Below are 15624 nucleotides of genomic sequence, written 5' to 3'. Positions count from 1 at the left end.
TTCACCAAGTGTCTCTCTAGCTCCAGACTGTAGTGTAGACTCTCACCAATCTATTATGTGACCTCGTCTTTCGTGCCATGCATCGTGTTATGTATACTCTCATCTCAGATAAATTCCCTCAATTCACCCCTTGTATTCCTGAGTAAAGATCTGGCCAGTTCAACGTTAGCGAACATGGCCACAGTATAAAATTTACAAGGAGCGAACCGGATCCAAAATACACAAAACATCAATAGCGGATCGGCCCCACATATTACAACACAACATGGTATTAATAGCATTGAAAATTGGCAATTTTTCTACCTTAATGAAAAGCTTTGTAATTCTAGAACCTGGTGCGATCAGATCAACATTTACAGGAATGTGTTGCAGCTAAAATCCAGGTGTGGCTGCACCTCAGGAAGCTGAGACCATAATGAACACACTGGGAGGGACGAACCCGTATCTATATAACGCTGGAGGGAAAAGTGGAACTTTGCTCTAATACAAAAGACTGAACATGACAACTCTGCGGCTGGCAGCCCTGCTCCTGTGTGTGCTGTACGTAGCTGACGGTAAGATACCTGTATTATACTCCGAGATGATGAGCAAAGCGTGACCAACCTACAGTCTGACTATATATAGGGGAGCCCAACATGAGGACATCATAAAAGAAGCCTCAGAAGCCTCTTTGTCGAGCCTGGGGAAAGAGATTTCACTGTAACTTTGAATAAGATATAGTATAGAAAGCTCTCTGTTTCCCAGCTGTCTCTTCCGTCTCTCCACCTTCAATCACTTTTCTGTTGCTTCTCTTCTCTCTCCTCTATTTCTCCTCTTGTCTTTCTATCTAGTTCCCTCTTCTATCTCTTTTTCTCTCTTCTATTTATTCTCTCCTTTTTTCTCTCTCATCTGTCTTTTCTATTATCGCTCTCCCCTCCAATCTCTTTGTCTTTCTGTTTCTTCTCGCTCTTCTACACCTGCTCTCTTCTATTTCCTCTTGCTCTTCTCTCTCCCTCGCTCTCCTCTTCTCTCTCCTCTAGCTTTTCTCTTTCTCTCTCTTCACCTCAAACATTTTTTTTTCTCTCATACTCTTTCTTTTTTGTCTCTTCTACTTATAATTGTAATAAATTATGATGGTAACTATAATATCATAATGATAGATATATATTTAATAGATAGGAGGCAGCACTGCAATGGAAATCAGTTAAAAAATGGACTTTATTCACACAGATACCTGCGATGTTTCAGCTCCTCATTTGAAGATTTTTTTCAGTGCCAGAAAAAAGCTTCAAATGAGGAGCTGAAACATTTAAGGTTCCATAATTTTTTCCTCAGAATTGAGTGATTCCATAATTTTTTCCCTCTGCTTGGTCTGAAAAAAATTACCCTTACTGAGTACCACATTTTTAATCTTGATTTCTTTTAGTGTTTCTTAAAGCCCTAAAGTTGCCATTTGAAATGACTTTAGTTTTGTGCCATGTCTGTGATCTGCTTTTTTTCAACAATATTAAACAACTGAATGAACATCCTCCGAGCCCGGTGATTCCATAATTTTTGCCAGGGGTTGTAGTATATTTACTACTGTAATGTTATCACCATTATATATATTAGGTTACATTCGGCTGACAATAATACATTTAGAGGCAATAAGATGTTTAATGTAAAGTAGTTTTAGGTTTCTATGGGGCACTTGTATTCCAAAAAAGTATCCATGAGGCATGCTTAGCAGCTTTATGTCTGGATACCATTTTCCTTTTTTGTTTTATAGTACTTTTGTGGCTTTCTCACCTGTTATTTTTTCTTTTTTGAATCAACCTTTTTTTATCTCATTTTCACTTTTTATTAACAGCATAACAAAATGTACAAAAAAAATTCAAACTGTGCAAATATTTCCCCTTCCTTAAATTCTACACACCACCCTCACCTAATACAGTACAAACAAAACAGACACACATAAATGATAAAAATGTAGTTTGATACTGCTGACGGGGTACAGCATGATCACTGACAGTCAGATAGGCTTAAAAGGGAAGTGAACTGCACATGCACAGCATTCTCAGATCGGTCATAAGCTCCAGTGATGAGACTCTTATCACCGATCTCGGAGTAAGCAGCAGACATGAGATATTTGTTGGCAGATCTGGGCAATTTTAGTGGGTGTCTATAGTCCACTCTTCAGATTTAATTTTCTACATTTGACTTGATCATTAAATACTTAATTTAAACTAAGGATCCACGTTGGGTGTTGGTAAAATTTTAAGTTTATTGTGTCTTCCATATTTCCCCAATGGGTAAGAAAATAGATGCAAATGATTGTTCATAAAAAAACATTCCAAGTCAGATAAAAAAGAACTTGAGCATTTGTGATAACTGTGAACAAAATTTCCTTCTGTCAAATGGATCTCAAAAAACCTAATTCAAAATTAGGCAATGATCAGTTATTGAAATCAGTGCTTGAGCTTTGTATTTTGGATGGCCAATACCTTCTAATAAAGCGGTGGTAAAGGGTGTAGAGAGGCATAGAGGGGGCACAGTAAATGTTTGTTCTACAGCCAGTGACTTCGCGGATGTCTATCTCTAGAAGTTGGCAAGTATTGGTGGCCGGCATTTTCTCATAGTATTGCCATTTTGATGACTGACCCAAAATTTTTCAGATACGAGAAGACCTGATTGTGTTTTTAATGCATTTTCCCTAATTTAAGTTGGTTTCCACTTTCAGCAGCGTTTTCTAGTTCAAGCACATCATGTTGCACCCAACTGGGAGAAAAAATTTCGAAAACACTTTTGAAGAAAGTGAATCGTTATGAAATTCAGAAACAGGATGGTAATTGTCACCTTCAAGCTGTAGTGTAAGTATCCAGTGTGATGACTGAATGATGAACTTCACTCGGGCTAAAACTCAGACTTAAAAATTAACTATTAGAAGTATGGAAGAGGATCACTATGATGTACCCCAAAAGGATTGCTTCACCAGAGACAACCCATTCAGATTAGAGCCACCATGGCTCCCAGTACCTCCGGCAAACAGCTGATTTTACTGGGAATCCATGTCCAACTGGACAAATATATCACATTCAGATGAATGGCAACCCTTGTAATGCAGAGTCAAGTTTGCCGGAGTGGGAACCACTATTAGAGAGCGGCTCTTAGTTTTGACTCATAGAGGCGAACATGATCCGTCACCCCCATATGACATTTGAGTAAATGTTTCGTTGGCCATTTTGAATTGTCCCATTCAGTTTTATTGAAAGTGGCAGGATCTGCGTGCTCACCTCTCTTCCCAAAAACAAGGACATTGGCTGAACCCCCACCCAGCTACCCTTTAGCTGACTCTTCTTTTTATTTAATGGGTACAAGATTTTAATTTCTTGTAACAGTTTATTGTATTTTTCAGCTTGTACCTGAATCGTAAGACCCTGTGTATTAGTCCTAAGAATTTGCGGGTACAGAAGTGGATCAAAAGGAAAAATAAGGAAAATTCTGCTGATGAAGTAGCGAAAAAAAATAACCCAGGAAGAAAAAAAAGAAATAAGAAGAACAAGAAGAAGAAAATCAGAAAAGTAAAGAAACAGCTGAGATAACTGTTACTAGTACCCTCATTCCAGATAAATATAAAAATACTCGTACCCAAGGAAGTATGCCCTGTCCTGCATTTTTACTGCAAACTTTACTTGCTAGAAAACTTTTGGGTAATGATGAAGACGTGGAGCTGTTGCTCTCCACTCCACTGGGATTTCAGCTCTTATTTTCCAGAGGTATTTTTTTTAATTTAAAGAAGAGTATCTGATTGTTTGCCAGGCACCTGCTCTGCTTTTCCTTTGCACTGTTTTTGACAGATCTGCCCTAAGGTGTCCATGAAATATTCCGGTAGAAAGCAAATCATTACATGGGGGTATAGGATATGAATCAGTCAATCAATCAATCAATGAACCTTTACGAGAATTTGCAAAAATATATGAGTTTATATACTATTATCTACATCTGTTATATATAATTTATATGCTATTATCTTCTATATAAAAAGTAACATTATAATATTATTGCTCTTTAGTACTGATCCTGAGTTACGGCTCTTATGCACTAAAGAGCGGCATTCACAATTCTATAGGCTTCTGGTCTGAAATTTCCCAGCACTTTTCTCACACTCCCTCTGGTGATTTGTATTCTGGGAGTTATTGCATTACAAGAAGATGATGTAAGAAAAAAAGTGATTTTGGACGCCCTAAAAGGGCCGATGTAGACCGTACTCTTCGAAATTTTGGTGACTTTTTGACTCTTCGAGGACCTTGACAAATGCCGACTCTGGGAGCAAAATGACAGATGGGCTACAGTTTCAGTGGAATATCAAAATTGTAGCTTCGTCAATAATCACTGCTCCCACCCAAGTCACAGAACAAGAAGAAGATCGATGAATGTGAAACATGGATTTATAAGTCAAGATGACAACCATCTATTAAGGTTGCACCAAAATTACAAGCTATCTCTAGTCTTTAGATAGGTCCTAAGTTACTGATAGGTACCCCACTGATCATGAGAAAAGGGGCGCAATATCCTATGTTTAAAATCATCAGCAAATGAGCATGCGCTCTACTTCTGAATTCCAAATCTATACGAGTAAGCCGAGTACGATCATCTACCTCCATCAGTCTGATAGAATATTACAGCCGTGCTCATGCTCACCTGCTGCTCCATTCAAGCAACAACCTTGGGAAATTCGTTCTTCTGATTGGTGTGAGTCACACCGGTGGGACTTACAGCAATCAGTTATTGGTCATGTGGAGACACGAGGGTCAGTGGGTGCCTTCATCCGCTGGAGTGGCTGTCTTTAGAAAGACCGCCTAGACCAGGGCTCATCCCACTGAACGCCCGCTCTACTTTTCCCGTGGGCAGAATACTACTCAGACAACACAGGGTGAGGGTAAAACACAACTGCAACAAACATCAATTCAAGAGTCAATGTTCAGGCTCATTTGAACAATGGCCTATGTCTCCTGACCTACTGAAAAATACGGCCTAATTAAGAATAAATGCTTTGTCGTCAAAGGTCACCTGTCCAACCCCTTTAATGACAACTTGTCTTCTATATGATCTTCTAAACTCATTAGTGCATGGCCAGCTTTACTGCCCCACTTTATTAGAGTTTATGCGTCTAGTATAGTAACTGTATACATTGCAGAACTGTGAATGCAGCAATGGAGCAAATACAATTGTAACTGAGAATCAGTAATAAAATGCATTTACAAAGTTACTCAACTATGTTGAATAAATCTTTCTATAACTTGTAAATCTATATCTATACATCTATATATAAAAAGTAAAATGGTATGTAAAGGTGAATATAAACCTAAGGCCACGGCCCCACTATCAGTATTTGGTCAGTATTTTTTCTCAGGAGTCAGAGCCAAAATCAGGAGTGGATGATAAATACAGAATTGGTGACTTATTTCTATTATACCTTTTCTCTGATTGTTCCTCACCTGGTTTTGGCTCCCACTCCTGAGAAAAATACTGACCAAATACTGATAGTGAGGATGTGGCCTAAGGGTGCATTTACACAGGCTGATTATCGGGAAAGCTCTTTTCTTGAAAATCATGCCATTTAAACAAGCTGTCAAGTCAATCACCAGATTTACGAGCAAAACTCTCATTCGTCAGGTGAAACTATTCTGAATCTTGATTCAAAGTCATCGTTCTCGGTAGCACATTGTCCTGTGTAAACAAGACATGTGCTGCCCAGAACAATGACAGTCTAGGTGCACACAACAATCTTACAACTATCGTTCTATGTATATGGGAAGTTCAGTCGGCAGGCTATTTAACGATTGTCGATCAGCTTCTATGTTGCCGATCGGCCGTTGTTTAATGCTGCCTGACAGGTAGTCTAAATACACCCTAAGATTAAAGGGAACCTGTCACCTGATTCACGCTGCCCAAACCGCAAACAGCATGAATCAGACCAGCTGCAGCCAGGTATATTATTCAGAAAAAATATTCTTTAAAGATCCAGCCAGGGACCATAGCCGGAGATGAGACTAGTCCACTCCCACCTCTGGACAACTTTTCCCAGCGCCCATGTCATTGCTAGGTCTCTCACTATGGTAGAGACCTGTCAATCACCTGCTATGGTCCCCTGCCAAATCTTTAAAGTATATTTTCTCTGAAACTCCTTTAATGCTCAGAGGTTCAAAGAATCAAACCTATAACACTCTTGCACATGGAAGAGCTGCGTGTGCAGAATCTGTGAGGCGGTTCATGGAGTCCCTATGCCAGAGAATATCCTCATAATTTGGTAGATGATGTGATGTGGCAAGTTGCATAAGAAATTAAATGCTTACAAAGGTATAATATGGTGGCTGCGTAGAATTATATGGCCGATATATCATTGTTCTGTAAAACTGGAGGCTTGTACAGAACCCTAATATTGCCATATGCAAGAGCCTTTTCATTAGGCCGGTATCACACATCTGATGTACATGATCTGAATACAGACCATGATTTCTGCATCGGCACAGGTCTCCTAACCTGGACAGCCTCATATATGCCTATGAAGCTGTTGAGCTTGGGTCAGGAAACCCACGACTGGTCTTGTCATCGCAGTCTGTTCTCGGATCCTAAATATTGGATGTGTAAAAATGGCTTTATGCTATATTATGGGTCTGTTTTGTAGTTATCATGGTCTGCCATAGAGGTACCTGCTACGTCTCAAACAGAAAAATCATGCAAAACATAATTCTGCCTGTTTTCTTCAGACTCCATTTGTACATAGTTATTGTCCTCTAGGAGCATTGCTTTTAGGTAGGAATATCTCCATTCTCTACATACAACGCTAAGGGCTGGTTCATCCTAGTGTTTAATCTACAGTGTAAAGTGCTGCGGAATATGTTGGCGCTATAGAAATAAAAAATATTATTATAATCAGTATGTTTGCTGTCCGTATGCAAAACTAGTAACATAAGAACAGCACACTGACAATGCAAGTCACCTCAACGTTTCTACACATGGACCAGTGGTCTGCAAAAATCACAGCACGCACTACTTTGATCTGTATTTCGGATCAGACTCGCCCGTTACATATTAATGGGTGCGCAAAAAAACTAATCTATTACAATTATTAACAAACAGTGTTTTGCCTTTTATTATTTATTAAATTGTTCATGTAAAAAACTGAATGTCGTACAGCTGTGCAAAGCGGACATATTCTTTGCATACGGATAAAATTACGGATGAAAAATAGTCTGTTTTTTTTCTGGATAAAAAATGGACAGTATTATACAAGCTCATCTGAACCCGACCTAACAGAGCCTCCACACCATGCACATGGCCTGTACTGCTCCATAATAAGGGGCTAATGTGCAATGCCCCCAAAGGAAAGACCTCCACAGTCGTGTGCTTAAGTCCTAAAGCAAATGAAAAGTTCTGGACTAAAATCATGAATAAGAAGATGTGTGTACAAAATCCTTTTGTATCGTTCAGTACCTTTTTCTTTTAAAAGAAAATGTTTTATAAAGTATTATCTTGTTTAGTGTTTTTAAGGCAAGATGCATGTCATACATAGAAAGTATGTGCACTGTTGGGGGTCTCCTACAATAGTCACATGTGAACAAACCAAGAATGGTCCCTTCATGGGCTTAAAGGAAAGCTGTCATCAGGATTTACCCCTGTCAGGCTTTAGAAATGCTTTATCATCCTGCTAACATCCTCTTTAATCATTATCCCTAATCGCTAAATGTCTGCAGTCAGTGGACTAGGGTCCACTGTCAATCAATGCTACTGCATGGATGGGAGAAGGAACAACAACACTAGTATGACTGACATCCCATCATGTTCTGGGATGAGCAGGGAGGAGAAGAGGGACAGCTTCTTCCCCTTCCCACTGCTCTTCTCACACTCCCCGGGATGTCAGGTACACTACTGTGGGCATGCTTCAACCGCTCAATGGCTTTATTGACAGCAAGGTCGCTGAGCTGAGCATTCCTGTCCCTGCAGAAGAAAAGCATCCTCACAGAATGATGCTGCCACTACCATGCTTTTCGGTGGGGATGGTGATTTCAGGGTGATGTGCTGGGTTAGTTTTCCTCCACCTACAGCATTTTGCATTTAGCACAAAAACTTCTATTTTCGTCTCACCTGACCAGATCACATTCTTCCACATGCTCACTGTGTCCTTTATATGGCTTTTTACAAAATGCAAACAGGACTTCTTATGGCTTAATAATACAAAAGCCCTTAAATTTTATCAACGCAGGTGCTCAAACTGTTTTCCATTACAATTTGCACAGCTTTGAAGTTTGCCTCTTATGCTTTGACAAACTTTTTTGCACAAGTCTCTTTGGGTATTAAGTTCTTGAAATGCATCTCTTATGTAATTTTTCAAATCACTGACACTTTTTGGTTTTCGACTATAAACTTTGTCCTTGAGTACTCCCCAAAAGAAAAAATCCATTGGGGTCAAGTCTGGTGAATATGCCGGCCAATCAAGTGGGCCTCTTCGGCCAATCCATTTATTAGGAAATGTTTCATCAAGATACTCGCTGACTACTCGTGAATAATGTGGAGGGGCCCCATCTTGTTGGAAATAAAGGTCATTTGAATTAGGCTGTTGCTGTAACTGGGGAACAACTTGATTTATTAGAATTTCGAGATACTTATCTCCTGTGACTGTTCCATCAAAAAATATTGGTCCTAAAACACGAAAACTTGAAATACCATCCCAAACATTGACACCAGGCTCATTTAGTTGTTGCTCTAATGTTAAATGCATGTTCTCATTATACCAGTAAATACAATTATGTCTGTTAATATGGCCGGATAATTTGAAAGAAGCTTCATCACTCCACATAATGTTATCTAAAATTACTGGATTTTCTTCAATTTCGTTAAGCATAATCTCACTAAATTGCAGCCGCCTGTCTGGATCATCCTCCAATAAACCATGAATTAGACGTGGACGATAAGCTTTCCACCCAATAGATTTCAGGATTCGCATGATAGAAGCTCGTGAAATTCCCAATTCCAAAGAGGCTCTTCTGGTGGACTTTTTTGGACTCTGAACAAATGTTTCAGCAACGAGTTGTTTATTATCTTCTGCACAGACTGTTTTGGGTCGACCAGTTTTTGGAGCATTAAGGATTGAGCCAGTGACATTGAATTTGTCACGAATGCGGTAAATGGTTTGTCTCTTTGGGGCTTGAGTACCAAATGTTTCAACCCAATTTGCTCTAACGGTTTCAGCATTTTGAGATTTCCAATACTCTGTTAAAATCCATTTTTTTTTATCTGTATTTAAATTATTTGCCATTATGTGTTATCTGAAAAGAAAACAGATTTGGGGGAGATCTATCTGTGAAAACTAGATCTGTGAAACTGGCTCAGTTCCCCTTAGCAACCAATCAGATTCCACCTTTCCAAAGAGTCTGTGAGGAATGAAAAGTGGAATCTGATTGGTTGCTAAGGGCAACTGAGCCCGTTTCACTTTACACCATGTTTGATAAATCTCCCCCTTCATAACCTTATTACACTTTCTGTCCACCTACTTTTGGACCACCCTGTATGTGTTATGCACCCCACCCCCCAGTGTGATTTCCTTAGTCCTCTTTTTTTTTCTGAGTATTTTTTATATATTAATAAAGTTTGTTATTTAAACACATGTTGTAGCACCTTTTTTCTTTGGATTATTCCATGATATGCAGGTGCATCTCTGTGCCTTCTACATAGGTTTAGGATGTTAATTGGTATTATTTATTGACAGCTGACCTGGACTAGTCAAGCAGGTAGAGGGTGGCCAACCGTCCAGAAACTCTTGGACAGTCCATAAAAATAGGGCACTTTTTTTTACCCCGTCCGTAAAAATTTTATTAAGGCCTCCGTGATTTTTTTGAAGCTGAAGAAACATATACAGATTATTTTTGAGCGTAATTATCATTATTTTACAGTTTACAGTGAATGCAGCTGATGCCTTCATATCAGAATTATGGGCTGTAGACAAGATTCACTTATAATGATTTATTATGTTTTCCAATATGTCCATAAAAAATATTGTCTGTCCGTAATTTTTTGATAAACTGTCCGGAAAAAAATAAAAAGTCAAGTTGGCAACTCTGGGCAGGGAGAGCAGAGAAGATTAAAGATTTGTTTTTAAACACTTACATTTAAGAATAATAAAGACACCATTAACGAGGATATTAGGAGGCTGATAAAACTCTCCCAATACCTTCTACGGGTAAATCCTGATGACTCATGGAAAATGAGTAGAAAGGTGTTGGATGCACCAGAAATGCGTTGGTGTTTCCACTGATGGACAGTTTGGATGTTAAGATGTTTTTATAACTTTACAAATAAAGTCGAAGATTTTTTATCCGTTGAGCTGGATCCTTTCTCAGAATGCCAATACAGTTTCCGTCAATGGCAGTGACGCTGCTCCGAGCTCCAGAGAGAAATAGGCCGTTACGGTGAGTTGGCTTCTTCCTTCGTTGTATATCTTCTACTGTATGGGACTGAGCTGAAATACCAGACACAACCCACTGCCAAAATGTAGCTGTTTTTTGGAAGACAAAGAAACATATCTTTTCTTCTTCTAATCCTGAGACTTATTATTTTAGTTTCTTAAGATCATGAACAAATGCAAAACATAATGAAAAATATTCTCAGGTGGAACAGAAACACAACCTCGGTAAACTTGTCCTGTGTGCGAACTTTATTTCATGATCATTACAAAAACGTGAATTTATCCTGCAGTATAGACATTTCCTCCATTTCTTCCAGGTTTTATAAATCTCCAGTAATGATGGTGTCAGTTCTATAAGATAATGATGTGCTTGAGAGAATGTTTCCGGGCCTCTTGATAATCGCTTGCTCGTAGATGTGTATTTACGACGCTCATTTCAAACAGCCATTAATGTCGGTATCCAGATCATCTAAATTCAAAGTTAGCAAATCCATTTGTCGGCAGATTTTATTTGGCTTTTTACTCAATTTCTCTACATTTGCAATTGACAATCTGTAACATAATTTGGTACATAACATTTTTTGGCCACAAAGAGTTATTTCTGCCCACTAATGACCAGTACATCCTCGGTTCCTCATCTTATGTGAGACCAAAGTGAATATTTATGTAGCAGCAGCCCCTTATCAGTAGACTCCTCCTTCCTAAAAATAAGGACTTAGGTGGGATTCACACTTAAAGTGAACCCGACAGGAGATTTGTACTGCCCAAACCACGCATTATTGCTGTCATGTATGTTTTACTCTGAAACGCAGTGGTGTTTCAGGGAAAATATACCTTGAAAAGCCGGCACTATTCACCTCAGATGTCTAGTCCTAGGGCCGTCCCTGGTGGCTTCTCCCTGCCCCATTCCCCTTGACTGACAGCTCTCTCCCAATACTATACATATAGATAGGGAGAGACCTGTCAGTCTAGGGGAACGTGGTGGGGGGCAAAAATGCTGGAGAACGACTTCGGGCTAGTCATCAGAAATGCATTCAAAGTATGTTTTATTGGAAACACTTCAGCATTTCAGAGTAAATCTTACACGACAGCAATAACGCAGCCAGTATCTGATTCAGTGTCAGGTTCGGCAGCATGAATCATCTATCAGGCTCCCTTTATTGATTAGGTATTGTTCAGATATACATCGATGAGCTGTTGGCCATTGTTAGCCCTTGACTACAATACTGTCACACCACTGTGTGAGTAATGGAGGGACAAAGGGAGCTTCATCCTTCTCTCTAATTATTTAGATGCAGTGATCACACAATTACAGAATCTCCTATCCTGGTTGTTACAGCTGGACATGGCTCCCACATTGGTTTTCCTTGGCTCGAATAATTGTAATTTGTACATTTATAACATGATCGTTTTCTAATTATTTCTAAAATTTAAATCTAAAATTTGTGACATGCATTTGTATTCAGCCCCTTTCAGTCTGATACCCCTAAATAAAATTCTGACTGACCATTTGCCGCCAGAAGTCACATAGTTTGTAAATTGAGTCTTCCTGTATGTAATTTATTCTCAGTATAACGACAGCTGTTCTGTGAAGGCTTCAAAGTTTTTTTTGGAGAACATTAGGGATCAAACAGCATCATGAAAACCAAAAAACACACCAGACAGGTCAGGGATAAAGTTATGGAGAGGAGTAAAGCAGGGTTAGGTTATAAAAAAATAGCCCAAGCTCTGAACATCTCATGGAGCACAGTTCAATCCATCATCCAAAGATAGAAGGAATGTAGCACAACTGCAAACCTCCCAAGACATGGTCGTCCACCTAAACTGACATCTCAAGCAAGGAGAGCTCTAATTAGAGAAGCAGCCAAGAGGCCTATGGTCACTCTGAAGGAGCTGCAGAAATCCACAGTTCAAGTGAGAGAATCTGTCCACAGGAAAACTAAGTCATCTAGGGGGCATAGCTAACATGTGGTACAAGGTAGTCAGATGAGACCAAAGTAGAACTTTTTGGGCTAAATGCAAAATACTATGTGTGGCGAAAAACTAACACTGCACATTACCCTGAAAACACCATCCCCACCGTCATACATATTGGTGGCAGCATCATGCGGTGGGTATGCTATTCTTCTGCAAGGGCAAGGAAGCTGGTCAGAATTGATGGGAAGATGGATGTAACTAAATACAGGGCAATCCTGGAGGAAAATATGTTAGAGACTGCAAAAGACTTGAGACTGGGATGTAGGTTTACCTTCCAGCAGGATAATGACCCTGCACATTCTGCCTACAATGGAATGGTTTAGATCAAAGCATATTCATGTGTGTGAATGGCCCAGTCACAGTCCAGACCTAAATCCCATTGAGAATCTGTGGCAAGACATGAAACTTGCTGTTCACAGACACCTCCATCTAATCTCACTGAGCAAGAGCTAGTTTGCAAGGAAGAATGGGCAAAAGTTTCAGCCTGGACAAAGCTGGTAGACATCTCTCAACAGACTTGCAGCAGTAATGCCGCTAAAGATGTTCCTACAAAGTACTGACTAAGGGGTGCTATATACAAATGAATGTCACAATTTTCAGATTTATATTTTTAAAATATTTATTAAAACATTTATCATTTAAATTACGCTTTAATTCCGGACAGACGCCTCTCACCCAGCCAAACCAGATCTCACATTTTGCACTGACGAGGGGCAGTACCCCGAAACACAGTGTCTGCAAATTGAGATTTTTTGGGGGCTTTTATCCTAAGTCATGTGACAAAGCTCGTTAGAGAGTCGATATTGACTTTTAGGATTCCTACTTCCTAGGTGGCACTAGAGTTCTAGTCCTCTTCCTCTTTGAAGAGACAATTTGCAGTTGACACTTCAAAATTACTTACTACTTTGGGCGTGGAGAGCAGTGAATATTAATTTTCCTTAATAGCGCACACAGTGTAGCTGCAGGTCCTGCAGCTCCTCGGCGGTCACGTGTGCCCGCTATTAAAGACCATGAATATTCACTACAACCCACTCCCATGGGCGTGGGGAGTAGTGAATATAGATGCTCTTTAATAGTGGGCACACGTGACCGCCGAGCCGCAGCCGGAGCTGTGCTGCGGCTACAGTGTGCACCCTATCAAGGAGAGTGAATACTCACTACTCCCTATGCCTGTAGTCTCGGCATGGGGAGCAGTGACTATTCTGGCAGACCATCTCACAGTGTGAGGGCGCATGGCAGTGATGTCATGCGCGGCTCACACTGTGAGATGAGTGCTGGCAGCAGAGCAGGATGCAGCACTGGAGCATAGGAAACAAAGGTGAGTATAATTGTTTATTTTTTTGTATGCATCATAATGGGGATGGAGGTGCCTTACATACCAGGATGAGGGGGTGCCAAGCATACCAAGAAGAGGGATGAGGGGGCCATGCATACCACAAAGAGGGATGAGTGGGCCATTCATACCAGGAAGAGGGATGAGGGGTTATGCATACCAGGAAGAGGGATGATGGGTGCCATGCATACCAGGATTGAGGGGTGCCATGCATACCAGGATGAGGGGGGCCTTACATACCAGGAAGAGGGATGAGGGGGACCATGCATACCAGGAAGCGGGATTGAGGGGTGCCATACATACCAGGATTGGGGGGTGCCATGCATACCAGGACTGAGGGGTGCCATACATACCAGGATTGAGGGGTGCCATGCTTAAAATGATTGAGGGGTCCCCCTTAACAGTGCATCATGACCACATTTTTTCCTTAATTTTTTTTTATTTTCCTCCTCTAAAACCTAGGTGCGTCTTATAGTCCAAAAGTTTGTGGGTGTAATGTAAAAAAAATTTGAAAACTATGAATACTTTTTCAAGGCAATTAAAATACCTGACAAGCATTTTCTTCAATAGAAATATTTTTATCTGATATTGTACGAAAAATACTGTCCAGCAAGAATAGATACTAAAAGTAGCTCACTGTCACTGCACACTGCTAGTTTAAATAGACCACATGATGAGACGCTGCAAAGAGGAATGAGATGCCCTAAAATCTGTGTGACGTTTTGGGATTAAACTCCCCCTTGTTCAAGCAACCTCTTCCAAATCTAATAACCTTTTCTTAACTTTATTTACCACACACCCCTGTTTTGTTAACACGTTTCCTCCCCTTGTTTTTTTCTTCTCAGTATGAACACAACCAGTTACGGTAAATATGACATGTGACTTAGCGGAGGAGGAAAAATCCCGCAGACTCCTACGACAGGTTTATCAGGTATAGTACAGAATTGATGACAGGAAAAAAAACACCTTTGAGGCCCTAATGACATATACGTAACCCCAAGGCAAACATGTCTGGTAAATCTGCAATGGCTAAAATGTCAGAGACAAAGGAGGCTGAAATATTTCCTTTGAGTAACGAAAACCATCCAGGGCACCAAACTATCAGGTAATTTCCGTTGTATTTGGATTGAGGCTATTTTATGCTTCTCTGGTCAAGACTTATTTTTCGTAAGGGTTCCTGGTCAGTTCATGATCACTGCTACTTGGGATGAGAATATGCAGTCAAAGGGAAGAGGCCACCCATAAATTTGCATCCCTAAATTTGGGGGGGGGGATTGGTTGAAAGTTCTTGCTCTTGGCAAAAGCAGCATTTTCAGCTTTTTCTAGAAGGTATGTTCGCATTTTTTTGGAAGATCATTTTCAAAATCCTCATCGAAAACTCTGTATGAACATACCCTAAGGGAATTTCATGCTTCATTCATACTTGATACTTGCGTTTGCTTGTTTCATGTTCTGTCTTTATGAACTAAGTACAGAATATGGAGCCAATTTTATTCCATAGAAGTGTTCACATCTAAAGTTCTACACATCTTCAGACATGTTGGCCAATATCGACAGGTTCAGTTGATGGTTTATTGTGATTGGGGTTTGATTTTAGACTGCCGATCGCATTGTTCTCCTGGAGATAAGCCATTGGCCAATGTGTCAGTCGGTGGCTTTTTCATGAAGAACACAAGAGCACTCTGCCGAATGAGCGCTCCTTTGTACGGGAGAGTCACCTAAGATGGTTACAGGCTGAACACTTGGCCAAAACATCGATCAACCGACAGTCATTTAATTTGTATGTGTAAGGGTGTGACAGAGACTGTCATGTTCCTGTCCCTGAAAACAACAATCACGTAAAGTGAATAGTGTCATGCATTTTTGTACGTGTATTGTGAACTATGTCATA

General features: G+C 40.1%; 1 protein-coding gene across 1 annotated transcript; it reads left to right on the top strand.

The window, feature by feature from the left end:
- Nucleotides 1–404: 404 nt before the first annotated feature.
- Nucleotides 405–9625, top strand: CCL28 (C-C motif chemokine ligand 28). Its single transcript, XM_073680297.1, has 3 exons — nucleotides 405–554; nucleotides 2699–2828; nucleotides 3374–9625. Exons 1-3 carry the CDS (start codon nucleotides 500–502, stop codon nucleotides 3558–3560), a joined length of 372 nt encoding a protein of 123 aa, XP_073536398.1. The 5' UTR covers nucleotides 405–499; the 3' UTR covers nucleotides 3561–9625.
- Nucleotides 9626–15624: the final 5999 nt, after the last annotated feature.

This window comes from Phyllobates terribilis, unplaced genomic scaffold (assembly GCF_046119375.1).
Source record: "Phyllobates terribilis strain yellow unplaced genomic scaffold, ASM4611937v1 Scaffold_1__5_contigs__length_1240528914, whole genome shotgun sequence".
NCBI classification, from domain to species: Eukaryota; Metazoa; Chordata; class Amphibia; order Anura; family Dendrobatidae; genus Phyllobates; species Phyllobates terribilis.
The sequence above is the reverse complement of the archived record's forward strand: the minus strand, read 5'-3'. Positions and strand labels throughout refer to the sequence as shown.